This window comes from Centruroides vittatus, unplaced genomic scaffold (assembly GCF_030686945.1).
Source record: "Centruroides vittatus isolate TY-2023 unplaced genomic scaffold, ASM3068694v2 contig_199, whole genome shotgun sequence".
Classification (NCBI taxonomy): domain Eukaryota; kingdom Metazoa; phylum Arthropoda; class Arachnida; order Scorpiones; family Buthidae; genus Centruroides; species Centruroides vittatus.
The window spans coordinates 874012-889214 of NW_027121224.1; the positions used below are offsets into that span (position 1 = coordinate 874012).

A 15203-nucleotide genomic window follows, 5' to 3' on the forward strand; every position below is an offset into this window, starting at 1 on the left:
TGAAACTAATAAAAATCAGTGATGACCACACACCCATTTAAGTTCTGTAAATGTCTTGATTGGACTTAGGTCTTTTACTGAACAGTATTGACATTGACAACTATATGCACGATATCCTAGAAAAGAAATAATAATATTAGAAAGGATCTATGATCTTTATTGTAAATTAATTGGAATGAAAAATTTATGTAATAATTACAATACCTGGTTTACTTTCTAAATTCACTTTTAATTTATTGAAATCGGGCATATTGTTTCTTAAAAAAATATAATCCGTTGTGTTTTTCCAAGTAAAATTATCAAACGATGAAACTTTGAAATCACATTTGATACAACGAAGATTATCACAAGTCCTGTTGACAAAATGTTTGCTTTATATCAGTTTATTGAATTTGTAATTTTTATGAAAATAATATATTTTTATACTCATAAATCTATAAATTTTCTTTCTGTAATTAATTAAATTTATTTATCTGCTATTAAGACAAAAAAACCTTTATCATGTAATAAATATTTATCAAAATTAAAATTACATTAATAACTCTGCTAACTGTGAACTTATGACTTTCTTTGTGTGTAAAATTTACTATTCACCATAAAAAAAAATATTACTAGAATTAAATTTTTATTTATACATTTAGTCATTCTGAAATATTTAACTGCATGGATACATTTTTACATTGTGAAACTTTTTAATAAAAACTGTTCTTATTAAATAACTTTAAAAATAAATTATCTATGAATTATTTTGTATCATTTACACTAGATTTGTGTTAACCTTTCAACAGTGGAACAGTCAGGTGTGGGGCTCCCACTTAGTTGTGGAGAAGAAATGTGGGAAATTTTTAAAGTATATTTTCAAGCGTTTTTTCTCATTACTGTTTCGGAAAAAGATTTTGTAAACAGTTCTGTCTAGTAAAGAAAAGTCTTTTTTTATTGTTACATAATTCATTTTTTATGTGAATTTCTTTTTCACGGTAGTTTTTGGCTAGCTTTTGAAGCCCCAAAAGAATTTAGCGAGTATAGTCATCCCTTACCACTGCCACACGATCGCCTTGGACAATTATAATCGTCCCTCGCTGTTAAGAGGTTAAAGTTATTTCAGATAAAAGGTAGCATTCCTACTACATTTATCTGCTTATGCTGAAAAACTGGTTTTAGTCTTGGTGAAGTATAGTCTAATCATCTTATGCCTTGATTTTAGTCTGGTATTTAACTTCAGAACAAATTAATGCATTGGCTTGAGCTCAATGCAAAGCCCAGATTTATAGAAATCAATTGCACACTTCCGCTATTAAAATATTTACATGGAGTTACAGTTCTGCATGTACCTAATGTAAAGCAACTTAAATAACATTAAAGAAACACAACAAATACCATTCTAAGTCATCCATAGAAAGGCTGACTCTTCCTTGTAAGGAGAGAGGATATTTCAAAAATGTGCACTACAAGCAAATACAAATACTACAAGAGTTTTTATTTTAGAAAAGAAGAAACTCCACAATTACACAAAACTAACTCTTGCATACAAAAACAGCATACTATTAAACTTACACATTACTGATATGGATCTAATACAGCACACAAATGCACAGACACCATCTGTCCTGGCTTAGAAGAAGCCCACATAGGCATCCCATCAATCTCGGCCAGAATTAACTTGACAAACTGCAGAGTAACTGGCTAACTCATGGATACATCTTTAAAGAGATAGACTTCCAAGTCATAAATACAAGAAACTACAGAAAGCATATCTTAAAAGATAACACTCAGAGATAGGAACATATTTGTAAGAAATGCCATATCATACACAAAACTATACAACATATCACATTGTGTTTCAAGCTACAACTTCAGAACAGTGCTGTTAAGATTGAGTTTAATCTGTTATTACATTCTTTTCTTAGTCTCTGTTTTATTTTGTGGCCTGTTGAAATTCTAAATATCTAGAGACTTCCTCCTCATCTGTGAATTCAATGATTTCTCCATTTCCAAATACAAAGTCATCTTTCTTCAGGATTCTTTTTTCTGTGTGAAGTGTTCTGCATTTCAGATCTAGTGCATCTAGGCCAAACTCCATTTGAATGTCAGTGGAGTAAGTGTATATAACTTGTAATAAGTGATTTAGCTGTGCTTGTGTGGATGCATAATTTTATGTTGTCTGTATACTGTACATTAAATGAGGTAGCAAGTATTGTGTTTTGATACATTTGATGATGCATCTGAATTTGTTGTTATTTAACCTATTAAACAGTGAGTTCAAGGCAAGACATTTTCCAAGGAGATAAATCCAAACAAACCAAATACATAAGTGGTTACTCGTGTATTGATGATTGTGTATCTTCATATTAATGTTCTTGTTAATTGTTAATATGTCCTTTGGTGGGGGAGTATGTGGCTCAATTAAGCGTTGTTATTTATTTTTCTTTTCTTTATTTTTCTTATACCATCTTCCTGTGGTAAAACTATGCTTCCGGCCTTTGTTCCCCTAACCACACCGTAATTGGTTAACCTGTATGGTCTGTTCTGTTATAGAACAAAAGGGGTAACACCTTATTGGTCAAGGGGTTACTGGCAGAGAAAGGAGGGAGATCCAAACAAAGGTAATACATTCTTTTTTGGGAAGAGATGAGAGCAGGACGGATGATATGCGAGGATGAGTACAGGAAGAAGACAATTACTAAGGAACGGATTCAAGGTTTCATTTATTTATAGTCAGTCACCCCTTTGAATCATTCATTTCCTATAATTCCTATATAATTATATGCTTATTTTTATCTTCTCCCTAAATTTTGGGCCTGATATTAGTGTAATTTAGTTAAGTTAAACATAAGTTAGAGTAAGCTCCTTTGTTTGTCGGCAATTGGGAACCCATCAGTTGTATTGTTACGACCAGTCCCAGAGAAATTGTATATCATAGTTAGTAAGCATGAATGATTGTATGTCCAGAATTTGGATTAATTTTGAGATCATTAAATTTAATCAATGCCAAGCAATTCTCTGGATTCAATTATTTAATACTCGGTGACACATATAATGAATGTGTTGTGAAATATGTTTTCAAAAAATTGTACTTGTACATTTAGAAAACACAAACACATTGTGTTTTCTAAAAATGTAATGAGTGTTGAATGTATTTTGTATAGTTGTAGTGTATGCACTAATCAAGAGTGTGGGATGCTGTCATACATTCCTGTAATCTATATGTGCTATATGTAGGTTTCTGTTTTGTTTGTGTGCTTGTTGTAGAATCACAGAATCTATGAGTAATTGTTTTCTGCATCTCATGTGGTTTCTACAATAGCCTTTGAGAATGTTATGTTGTTCTATGTGATGGTGTATGAAAAATATAATTATTTTCTCATGCCAGATTCTTATCAGATAAAAGTTTAAGAGCACTGTCTTTTGGCATTTATTAATACTGAAAGACAGTGCTCTTAAACTTTGTCATGAAGTATTTTGTAGTGTGTGGAAAGGCATACGATTGATCTGTACAGTGCAGTGTCTCTGGTGTTGTTTTTGGATTTTATATGAAATTCCCTGTGTGAAATTTTGGGATGTCTTCTAGATTGTTGATCATATGTGTAAATGTTTGGCTAGATCTTGATGTAAATCTTTTATATCAGAAATTGTGAATGTTGTCTGCACCAGGTGTTTTCCAACTGTGTTCTTTGTACTGCATGTTGGATGTCATATATGTTTATTTCAATACAGAGTGTGCTTAGTGAATTGTGAATATTTTGTTCTTCCTCTTTGATCCAGCTTGCTTTCCCTTTGGTCCAATTCATCATAGACAAATAACAGACCAACAGTCTGAATTATTTTTCTGTTGGTGCACCACTATGCTGAGATTGTATGGTGTGTTTGTATGTAGTTGTCTATAGAAAAGTGCCTCATTGTAAATAATTTATTTTGTTGTTTTCATAGCATACAGGTTTTTGTATATAAATCTTTGACAATCTTTTTTTTAATTCCCAACTGAGGAGAACTACACTGTTAATGATTACTTTATTTATTTCTTCTGAAATAGATGACCTTGTGATCTTTGACACATTCAAATAAAAACTACCAGCCAAGTCACAATATATTTCTGTATGTATATATTGTGTTGTTTGTGCTCTGCATTTGATTTTAATTTTTGTGAATATTTTCCTAACTTCTTTCATTAAGTTTAATGTTTTATGTTATTTTTAGTATATTGAGTAAGCCTGCCTATTTGTTGTCTAATGTTATGCATTTGTGTTTTAGTCTTCTTTGCCAGGCAGGTTTATGATTTGTCTATGTTTTGATTATGTTTGTCTGTGGTTGTAGTTCAAGGGCAAGGTATGTAACCATGGTGACAGCACCAGGATAATGAATGTACTGTATGTATGAAAGTGTTTAATCTGGTTGAATGTGTTTCATTAATATACGTGTATTTAAGTAGTGTAGTTTTGATGTGTGTATTTTAGATATTTGTGGTTTCTATATAAATCTAAACTTACAAATTTATTTCAAAAAACACTCATTAAATATATAAGTGTGTTAATTAATTGTGTCTAGTGTCACTGGTTGTAACACTGGTCAACAAAAAAAATAAAAGTTGCCTCTTTCCTTTATCAAAATAGTCATTTTCTACCAAAAAGGGAGCAAGAAACCAGACTATGACATCAAAACACTTAAACACTATTCTTGGTTACAAGATATACAATATAAATAAAACAACTTTGACCTATTTACTTGAGCATTTCTGTCTTTTTGTTTTTCATTTGAAGGCTACTCTGAGGCATCACTTGTCACATTCCAACAATAGTCAGTAAGCATTCCAGCTGCCCTGATAACTTCTTCCCATCATTGAAATGTCTTAGTGGAAGTACTCCATGCTTGTCACTCGCTGCATTACAAATGCTTGGGAGGAAGTCAAGATGGGAGTCAAGTCAATGTATTTTAAGTGATATATTGTAACCTAATTCTCAGTATGTTGTTAGATGTTCATTAACATAGTTTTCAGCTCTTCAATTACTCAAGAAGTTGTCAACAACAGATTTTAAAGCTTCCTAACCTGCTTTCTCATTCCCTTGACTAACTCTGTAAAGGTTTTGTCCTTTACTTTACAAATCTGCAGGCCAATAAAATTCCCTCCTTGAACTTGTGTGAATTTTCTCTTTAAATACTTGAAAGCTTCTCCTTCCTGATTCATTGCCTCCACAAAATTTTTCAGCAACCCAAGTTTAATATGTAGAGGTGGCAGTATGATTTTATCTTGGGCAACTAAAGGAGTATACCAAATATTCTTGTTTCCAGGTTGCATCTCTTTTCTTTCAGGCCATTTCTTTCTTATGTAGTGTGAAGACCAATTGTCACTTTTTCAAAGAAAACAGCAATATTTGGTATACCCTAACTGCATTCTAAGTAAACTGGCAATAACTTTCAGATCTCCATATATATGCCATTGATGATCTTCATATTTAATTTTTTCAGGAAGCTATTTAATATTTTCATAGTTCTTTCATAAGTACAGCATGACCTATAGGAACAGATAGCAGTGAATTTCCATTGTAAAGCAAAACTGTTTTCAAGTTTAACTTACTTGTTAGACAAACCTATGAAAAGTGTCTGGTCTTTTAAATTATACTCCATTCTCAAAGATGTCATCAGACTATTTACATCAATGCAGGCAACAAGGTTGTTATCCATTCAGAAAAATGAAGTTGAGTCTTTTTGTTAGTTTCTATATATAGACATTTTCACATTTACTTCCAGAAGATTCTGCTGTTGAAGCATAGAAGTAAGAAGTTCAGCCTTGCTTTTTAGTAACTCCAGATCACAAATTAAATCAGGCTTTTATATTAAATATGTGGCTTACTATACAAAGTTGATTTTGGTGTAAAATCAGGATGATGCTGTAAAGACTTAGGTAATTCTTCATAACCTCTCTATATACCTTCATCAGGCTCTAGGAGATAATGTTTACATAGAATAAGAATAGGCAAATGTAGGTACTTTTGTGTGAAGTTACCATATAGTGTCTGTCTATACCAGTGGTTTTCAACTGGGGTCCACAGAAAAAAAAAATACTGAATTGGGGTTTACAGTGATATTTTAGTGGTCTATAGAGTAATTCTACTTCAGAACAATTGTTTTACTGAGAATTAAATTTCTACAGTATATATTGTCAATTTCTTTATTACCCATTTCTTGCATAAAAGTTATTTAAAATATTAAATACGTATATGACATATATATCTTGTTGACAAAGGTCAAAGAGAGATTATAAAGCTGGGGTTTGTTACAAGAATCTTAAACCATCAGCATCATATCACTTGACAGTGACATTTCTGAACATTTTCCTTTCTTTTTTTATTAGTGAAAAATATAAGGTTTCTTTTTCTGTGCAATGTCTATGGGGGTCCACAGAAAAAAATTAAGAGGAAAAGGGGTCCATGGGTAAAAAAAAGGTTGAGAACCACTGGTCTATACACTGTCATGTCTGTTTCAAGTTTTGCAATGGTTAGGCTTACCATAATATTTTTTTTCTCAAACTGGAACAATTTTGAGAAAATACTCGCAACCGAAAATTAAGCCTACTAGGATAAGTACGGTACATATGATTGAAAAGGCTAAATAAAGTAGTTGTTAACAAAAACAATGAGTTAAAAGCAATTTTTAATAACTGAACTGAACATATCTTATTATTAAGAAGTTATTAATATTTATCACTAGTGTGAACTTTTTAAAAAATTCTTTGTCACTTAAATCAGTACAATTAAAATATGACAATATATTTCAGGAAGTTCCTATTACTTTATTTCCTTGCCTTATGTTTCACACATTTTAAGTGATTTTTTAATGTTTGAACGCCCACCATGAGTTACTGAAAATTCTGAAAAGCACAGTTTGTATTTCACTTCATCAATACAATCACAGACTTTTTTCAATCATCAGTAAACACATGGTTTCTTTTTGGCATTTTAGAGATTAAATGAATTTAATGTACACTATGAAATAGTGTACATTAAATTCATTTAATGTACACTATTCAATGTACTACATTAAATTCAATAATCGCAAATGCCGACTAGCAATTTGAACTCGACTAAGATACGACATGCGCAGCAATGACGTGGCCAGTGTAAGTTTCATGTTGCCAACTTAACTTATCTTAACTTTGATTAGTTAATTTATTCATGAGGAAATTCCTTTATAATACTTCAAAATAAAATTTAATTGCATTAGAAATAATTTTACTTTTTCCTAAATTTTTTTAAATCAATCTTTATATTTAAATAAATACTTAATAAATAGAAGAATGGATTTTATAAATATAAGTGAATTATTCTAAATGCAAATCAATTCACATATATAAAACAGTTTCAAGTCTGCAAACACAAACATATATTGAGTCCAATCCACATGAAAAGATTTTTTAATTTAATATGATATTAACTAAGTCAAATGATACAAAATCAATTATTTTATACAAAAATGCATAATTTAATTTCACTGTTATGAAACTGTTGAATATTTTTATTTGTTCTGGATAACAATATTATTTTGTAGTTTAAAAAACTCTAATTGTCTGCAGATATATATCATTAAATTGATCTTATTAAAAAAAATAATTGTTAGTATAATTCTTGAAAGTAAGAAATATTCTACATAAACCGTAAACAATATTTTACCTTTGTTTTAAATTAGTAGATAGTCCAGTCATTATGGAAGTACCACCAAGATAAATTGGAAAACATCTGCAATAGATTATTTCTTAATGTTGGACATTTGAATTTTTTTCAATTATAATTAATCAGTTATATATTATATTTACTGTTACTCATTCTAAATAAAATCATTGTAATATTCAATATTTTATTAAATACAGGTACTCCTCACTTTACGACTGATCTGCTTAATGACCACTTGCACTTGGGACCAATCGAGTTTCAACCTGCAATTCGGGGAATCCCCTTTCTCAGCTTGAGTGTCAATCAGTGGCGATGGTGACATGTGCACTAAGCATACTATAATAGGCTTGTGCGTACGATAATAGTCTTATAGTACTATAATAGGCTAATAGCATACTATAATAGTCTTTTTATGAATAAAATTGAAGTTTGCTGCATAAGCTGTATAATTTTACAACAATCCTATATTCCTGGCGCAAGCTCCTTGCTCATCAACCAATTTGCTTAACGACATAGTCGTCGGAACGGAATTCGGTCATAAAGTGAGGAGTATCTGTATTGAATATTACAATGATTTTATTTTCAACAGTTCATAATAAAAATTTCCTTCTTAATTAGGTTGGATTAGAAGTAGAGTCAGACCATAAGAAGAATTGTAACAATAAAATTATTACTTATCTGACATTCCTAATACTATTAGAATATGATTCAATCAAGAAAATCCAAAACTATTTTACAATGTTTTTAGTATTTACAATATATAAAATACAAAAAAATTATTGTTTATAAGACTGGCAATTAATAAAAGAATACCAATAAATAAAATGTGAATATTTCAAAATGAATTTCAATTTGCAATTATTCATTTAATCTTTAAAATTTTTTTAATATTAATTAAACAAATATAAAATCATTTTAAATAGAATTTTGAGATTATTACATTCTTTAAAACTGAAAATAGTTGGCATGATTAAGCAAACTGACCAATAAAAAAATCTTAATAACTGTTGTTTTTGCACATGTGAAAACCTAACAACTAGGGGTCTGATTAGGTTACATCTATGTGTAGGTGCAAGATTCAGGGATGTCTTTATTCAGGCTCAGTCAGTCAAGAAGGACGTGACTGGAGTCCAGTCCAGACAATTATAAGTTATAATTACCACCAAAGTTTTATTTCATTGTAATTGGACTGAAAAAGAATAAATAGATTAGAGATATAACATCAAAGATCCTAACATTAAGTTGAAGATAATGAAAAACTGCAAGACAAAAATTCTGTAAACAAGACTAGACTACTATAAACCATAATATTGATAAATCCAAACACTATTTTTACTTTATCTAGTTAAGTAATGAATAAAATATATCTGATCATTCAATTTACATAATAATTTATATCATTTTTAATGTTCTGATTTAATATAATCCTGGAATGTAATTACATATCATATCCTACAACCCTTTTCCATAAAATTCTAAGACTGATTTTAATATCTCAACTTAGGTAAATGTTGTTTAGTTCAGATGTTACATTCAAATAACTGGGCATTTTATTAGGTGCCTGTGTCCATTGACATCAATTTACTTGACTTTCACTAGATGGCAGAATGTGGCAGAAAACCTCTTGTGGCATGCCTGCAGAAAGAATGAACATCCAAATTGAATAGGAAGTGCCATGTCTCTGATGCAATTACTGTCCTCATTCTGTGAACTTGAAAGCCAGTCTGATCTTGTGTCATCCTCCACCAACACTCTATCCAACGTGAATCATCTGTGCCATTCAAACACCCACACTTGAGATAAAGTTTCGTTGCTGTAAGCATCATATAGAATCTGCAATGTCTCTGTGGCTGTCAGAGAGAACTTGATGCTAATTTACTGTTCAATTTTGATATTTATTATTGCTCTGTGAAGAATATTCTCCACACCCAACCACTTAGCAGAGATCAAACAAACGATCATCAATGACAGAAAACTTGTAACATGTCCAGTTACTCAAACATAATGTCCAAACCCCAGATTTATCCTAAATTAAGATATTAAATCAGTATCAGAACTTTATGGAAAAAAGTTGTATATTGTATAGATATTTGTTAAACACAATAAATAGGAAAAACTAAAAAATATTTTACAATGAAATTGTTAAAAATTAAATACAGCTCTTTGTAAATTATATGTTTTTAAAAATTATTTGCCTAAAATATGTAGATAATTTCAGTTAAAAAACTCAACATTTGAAAATAAAATGTACAGTATATACTAGTTATTCAATTCATATATTTTATGCATACTATTGTTAACCTTAATGAAAATTTGCACAATACTATATCACAATACTATATATCTATACAGTAAGACCCCACTTAATGTGGGGGATGCGTTCCTAGACAACAAAATGCTAAGTGAAACAGCGTTAAACGAGACCATTTTAACATAGAGTAAATAGGGATATGGAAACACGCGACCCAAAAATAAGCAATTTTACTATAATTTTAAGTTATTTTTATATAAATTTTTGAATAATAATATATGTTAAATAACACATAAACATATGCGCACAGAAATGTAAAGTTAATTTTTTGTGACGAAGGTCCTGGCTCTTCTGAAATTCTTGTTTTTTGCGATGAAGTCGTGTAGTTTCATTGGTCGCTTTCTTTTCTTTCCTTAAGCAAATGTCGGCAGCAGAAGATCGCATCCAAAATGCCTCGTTTTGCTTTGGCACTCCTATCAAAATCTGGATCATTCGCTACAATTTGATCAACGATTTTGGTTATCGTTACCAACCTTTTACTAAGGAAAACTGTAAAGAAATTTTTTGGGTTCTTTGTCTTCAGAATCTCTATTTTCCAGTTCTACACGAATTCCTTGTTCGGCCAGTTCTTGAAGTCGTCATTGGTAAAGCTCTTACCAGAAACCTGCAGTATCTCCCCAATATCCTGCTCGTCTACGTCTCCTGTATCGATTAAGTTGACAATTTTGTCAACCTAACGATACAGTGACAGGCTCTTCTCAATGAGAATTCTTGGATACCTTCAGCCATAACTTCTTCCACATTTCATTCATGCATTTCTCAGTTAATTCTTGCCAAGCGAAGTTGATATTTCCTATCGCATCCATGATGTTATATTTTTTCCAAAATTGCATAAAACAAACATATATTTAAGGGAAATACAGCACTATGACGAATTTCCACCTTTTGCTGATTGGTTCGTGTTTGGGAATAATCGTATTATATATGAATCATTGAAATACCACATTATTTTGAATCAGCGTAAATTTTGAGCCTTTTTTAGGCATCAAACAGACCGCGTTATATTGAATCAGCGTTAAACAAGGCAGCGTTAAGCGGGGTCTTACTGTATTCTTAATCAACTGAGTAAGATAAAACTAAACAGGAAATTTCTTTTTTCTTCTGGATAAGCTAAATTTAAAGAAGAAACAATATTAAAATTTTGATTTAATGATTTAAATTTTAAAAAATATTAAATTTTTTAACATTAATAAGGAAAACACATTTACATTATTACTATAACATAATAAATACATGACTACTATTATTGGAATATTGAAATAAAATAAAACAGCCAATTATTAAATTGATTATTATTAAAAACTAATTATTTTATATAAATTAATCACTTAATTACAAAAACATATAGATAAATCGAAATAATTTCATAAAGACCTTATGATTTTATTATGAAAACACTATTTTTTCCAATATATAATATCAAGATTTAACTAATACATATATTTCAAGATGTTCAAATTTCTGATGTCAACTGAAACATTAAGACTTAAGCAGTAAATAAGAATAAAAGATAATAATTTACTATATTAAATTAGATTTTATAATGTAATTTTTTAATTGGTAATAAAATAAAAATAAATCATTTGTAACGATAAATATCAACATATATCAGTTCATCAGAAATCAATTATTTACTAATTAAAAAGTTCAAAAGTCAAAGAATTTTTTCAAAATATTTAAGATTAATAATTTTTTACTGAGTTTAGAAAAATTATCTTAAATATTTCTAATACCTTTTCTTTGAATCACCAAAATTTTCAATATTGGAAGAATTTTCTTCACTTCTCTAAAATGAAAATATTAAAAATCAATCAAAATTATTAGATACAAAATTTACAAAAAATCTTCATAAAAACGAACATTGAAATTGAATATTACTAAAGCTAATTTTTGAGTAATATCAATTGAACATATATCCATAGTGCACATGTATTGGAACAGAATAACGAAAGGAGTCTAAATAAAAAGTATTATTAAGAAATTTGAGTATGCTCCTGTAAATTGTAATAACTTTGTGTGTATACTTTTGAAATTTAATTGCTACCTAAGTATACATACAAATGACACAATTGTTTGTCATGTATATTTTCCTTGTAACATCCAAAATCCATAAACATCAGGTTAATTATCAATATGATAACTCAGTGAAAATATAACAAATTTATACAGTGGAAACTCAATTATATAAACTTGATGGGACCAGGGGCCATATTCTGGTCGTCGTCTCTCATCTCTCACAAGCAGGTCGCTGATTGGCTAATCATTTGTTTACGTCTCAAGAGATCGTGTCTCTCCAAACACGATTCTGGACAACTTTTTTCTCAAAGATTCTCTCATTTCTGAGACAAGCAGATAGTTGTCTTTTGATCCGTCTTTCATCTTTTGCCTCGATTTCATTATATTTAATACAGATGACTGGATGCTACTCGTGCTGTACAATTGCATTAGAGAACGTTCTCTATCTCAAGAAAGAATATTTTGAGAGAGAAAATGCTTCTGATTTTTTTCCAGTACCTACTCGGAAATGCCACTGATTCCATTTTCTGTTTTTTTTTTAATTATCCTACATAAATTACTGAACTATTGTGTACAATGTTAATCTTACTTAGATAGTTAAGGAGAAATTAGATGATAATATTTCAAAAAATATCTAACAAGTAAGTATGCACACTTTTCTAACTTACGTTATTAAAATTTTTATTTGTTAAGAGACAAATTGACATTACAATCTGTAAAAATGTTATGAAACAAATAACATATCTTCATCAAAATTATGTGCTTTATTTGAACTTGTGCTTTTCTTGCCATGTGATGTATAATTACATACTCTGCATTCTTGAAAATTTTACAATTTATTGATTAAAATTCTATACCATGTTGCATGTGCAGATAACCTGAACATGTATAATCAACCTAATAGAATTGTGACTTCATCAACAAAGATGAGGTCATTAAAAGTGACCAGAATTGCTGCTATCTCTGAGAGACGAATTTCATCTCGTTTTGACGTCATTCATCCTTGAAAGAAGAGACAAGAGATAAGTGAACAGAATACGACCCCAGGAGTCTTTCAGATAAACAAAATTTAGCATAATCTAGAAATGCTTTTGTTTTTGTGTTTTGGATACAATATCAAGCATCATATATTTAAAGTCTGATAAACAATAAATACTGTAATACAATTACTGTATTTAAAGATAAATTAATTTACTCAAAATCTAATAATGTTTCATATATGACCTAGCTTCACAAAGCTACAATTGACAGATGACGATGATTTCCTGTTACATAGAGAGTTTAGTCTCTATGTATATATTCTGTGATAGGTGCAATGCTATACATTCTGTTTTTATTGTTTTTTTTTTTTAAAAGTTTCAGATAATTTGGACTCTGAATAATCACATTTCAAATAATTAAATGTTTACAGTAATTACAGTCAATCCTGGACTTGAACATCTATATTTAAGACAACTGAAACTAGTGTAATAAAAATTTACTTTCAAATACAAACAATTTGTGTCACACACTAATGGTACAATGCAACAATTTAATAATAAATGTAATATTGTAATAAACAATAAATACATTGTATATAGCAATAATGTTAAAGAATTTCTTTTCTGTGATGGTAACAATTAAAATTTTTTTTTAATGGGTTGCATAATGAGGCAAATGAAGTAGCCTCAAATAAAAAATTGACTCTACCTTAAGACTTGTTTTTCTGAGGTGTGAACAAGTACAAAGAAGACACTACATTGTACAGTCTAATATTTGTTAAGTTTATTCATGTAATTACAGTTCATCTTGATAATCAAAACAGAAAAATGAAACTGACTTTCTATGGAGCTAGGCAGGGATTATCATTCTAATTTCAACTGTATATAATTAAGCAGATTATCATAATTTTGTTGTGTATACCCTGTAGATAATTCTTGGAACGAAAATAAAGTCTTCACATAACTGTTCACCATATACCCTATACCTGTAGAGCAACAGCAATGGCAGCTCCATAAGCACAAGGTATAAAGTAGGAGAGATTTATAATTACACTTTAAAATCAGTATATAACCTATGCTCTTTCCAAATATCTTTCAAACACAGATAACCTACAAGTTTTATGCATGAAAATATTGTAATCATAAATAAGTAAATAAAAATTAACAAAAAAAGTAATATTTTTTGAAGTTCCGTCGGATGTTAAAATTCTTTTTAAAACAATTAAAGAAGACACAGTCATTCCGGAAAAAAATTCTCCTAGACAATCACCATTTTTTATTCTTGTTCTAGAACAAACTTCTTAGATGACCAGACCTTCCTTTTTAGGCTACTTAGCCATCTAATGTTAAAACAAATTTTTGATATAAATTTTTGAATAAAATTTTTGATTTCTTTGTACATGGTTGACTATCTGAATGCTTCTGTGAATCTTTGCTGTTAAAATATCCTAATTAGTTAATTGAAATACTAAAATTTAGTCTGAAGTGTCATTGTATTATATTATGGTATATACACATAATAACTGATTACAATATAAGTCGTCTACAAATACAGTATCATACAGACTTATGCACTTGAAAGCCATGTTGTGTTATCATTGTTGTTTTTCTTTGACTTACAATCAATTCAACTTATGACGGGGATTCCAGAATAAAATTCCATTCTAAAAGGAGGATTATCTGTAATTATAAAAGATCAAATATTTTTATAACTATCTTAACTATTATCAACTCAGATAAAGCAAATGTATATTCAATTAAATGATTATTTTTTTTTTTTTTGAATCACTATATCAAGCATTTAACTGTATAAAATGCTGGATGTTAGTTTAAAAGAATTGAATATAACATACTATTCAATTAATTCATGATATTAGTTTCTATAATACTCTGTTAGCTAAAATGTTAGCAGGCATGAAAGATTTTTCAAACATTTCAATGATAGTTCAATCTCTATCTTTCTATGTTTTGGTTACAAAAATAAAAACAGCTGTTGTCTGTCTATTGCCTTATCCAAATCTGTTAACAGATTATGCACTTATATGGAATGAGACAAAGTTATTAATGCAGCAGCTAGAATTTCTCACAAAGTCTTTAAAACATCATAAATTAATATATTAATAATGAATATTACAATTGACTTTAAGAAATAATAATAAAAAATATTTTAAAATTATTTTAATTCATTTGATATGTTAATATACTGTATGCTAGTACAAAGGAACCTGGCTTAAC

General features: G+C 29.4%; 1 protein-coding gene across 1 annotated transcript in view; it reads right to left on the reverse strand.

The window, feature by feature from the left end:
• LOC136970485 (cilia- and flagella-associated protein 418-like) overlaps positions 1-15203 on the reverse strand; it is a 24714-nt gene continuing 9511 nt past the window's right edge. Inside the window, exons 4-7 of the mRNA XM_067264933.1 lie at positions 11706-11758; positions 7662-7727; positions 205-353; positions 1-116 (exon numbers count right to left, since the gene is read on the reverse strand). Of these exons, the coding sequence (XP_067121034.1) occupies positions 16-116; positions 205-353; positions 7662-7727; positions 11706-11758 (369 nt within the window). The 3' untranslated portion in view covers positions 1-15. The remainder of the gene's footprint in view (positions 117-204; positions 354-7661; positions 7728-11705; positions 11759-15203) is intronic.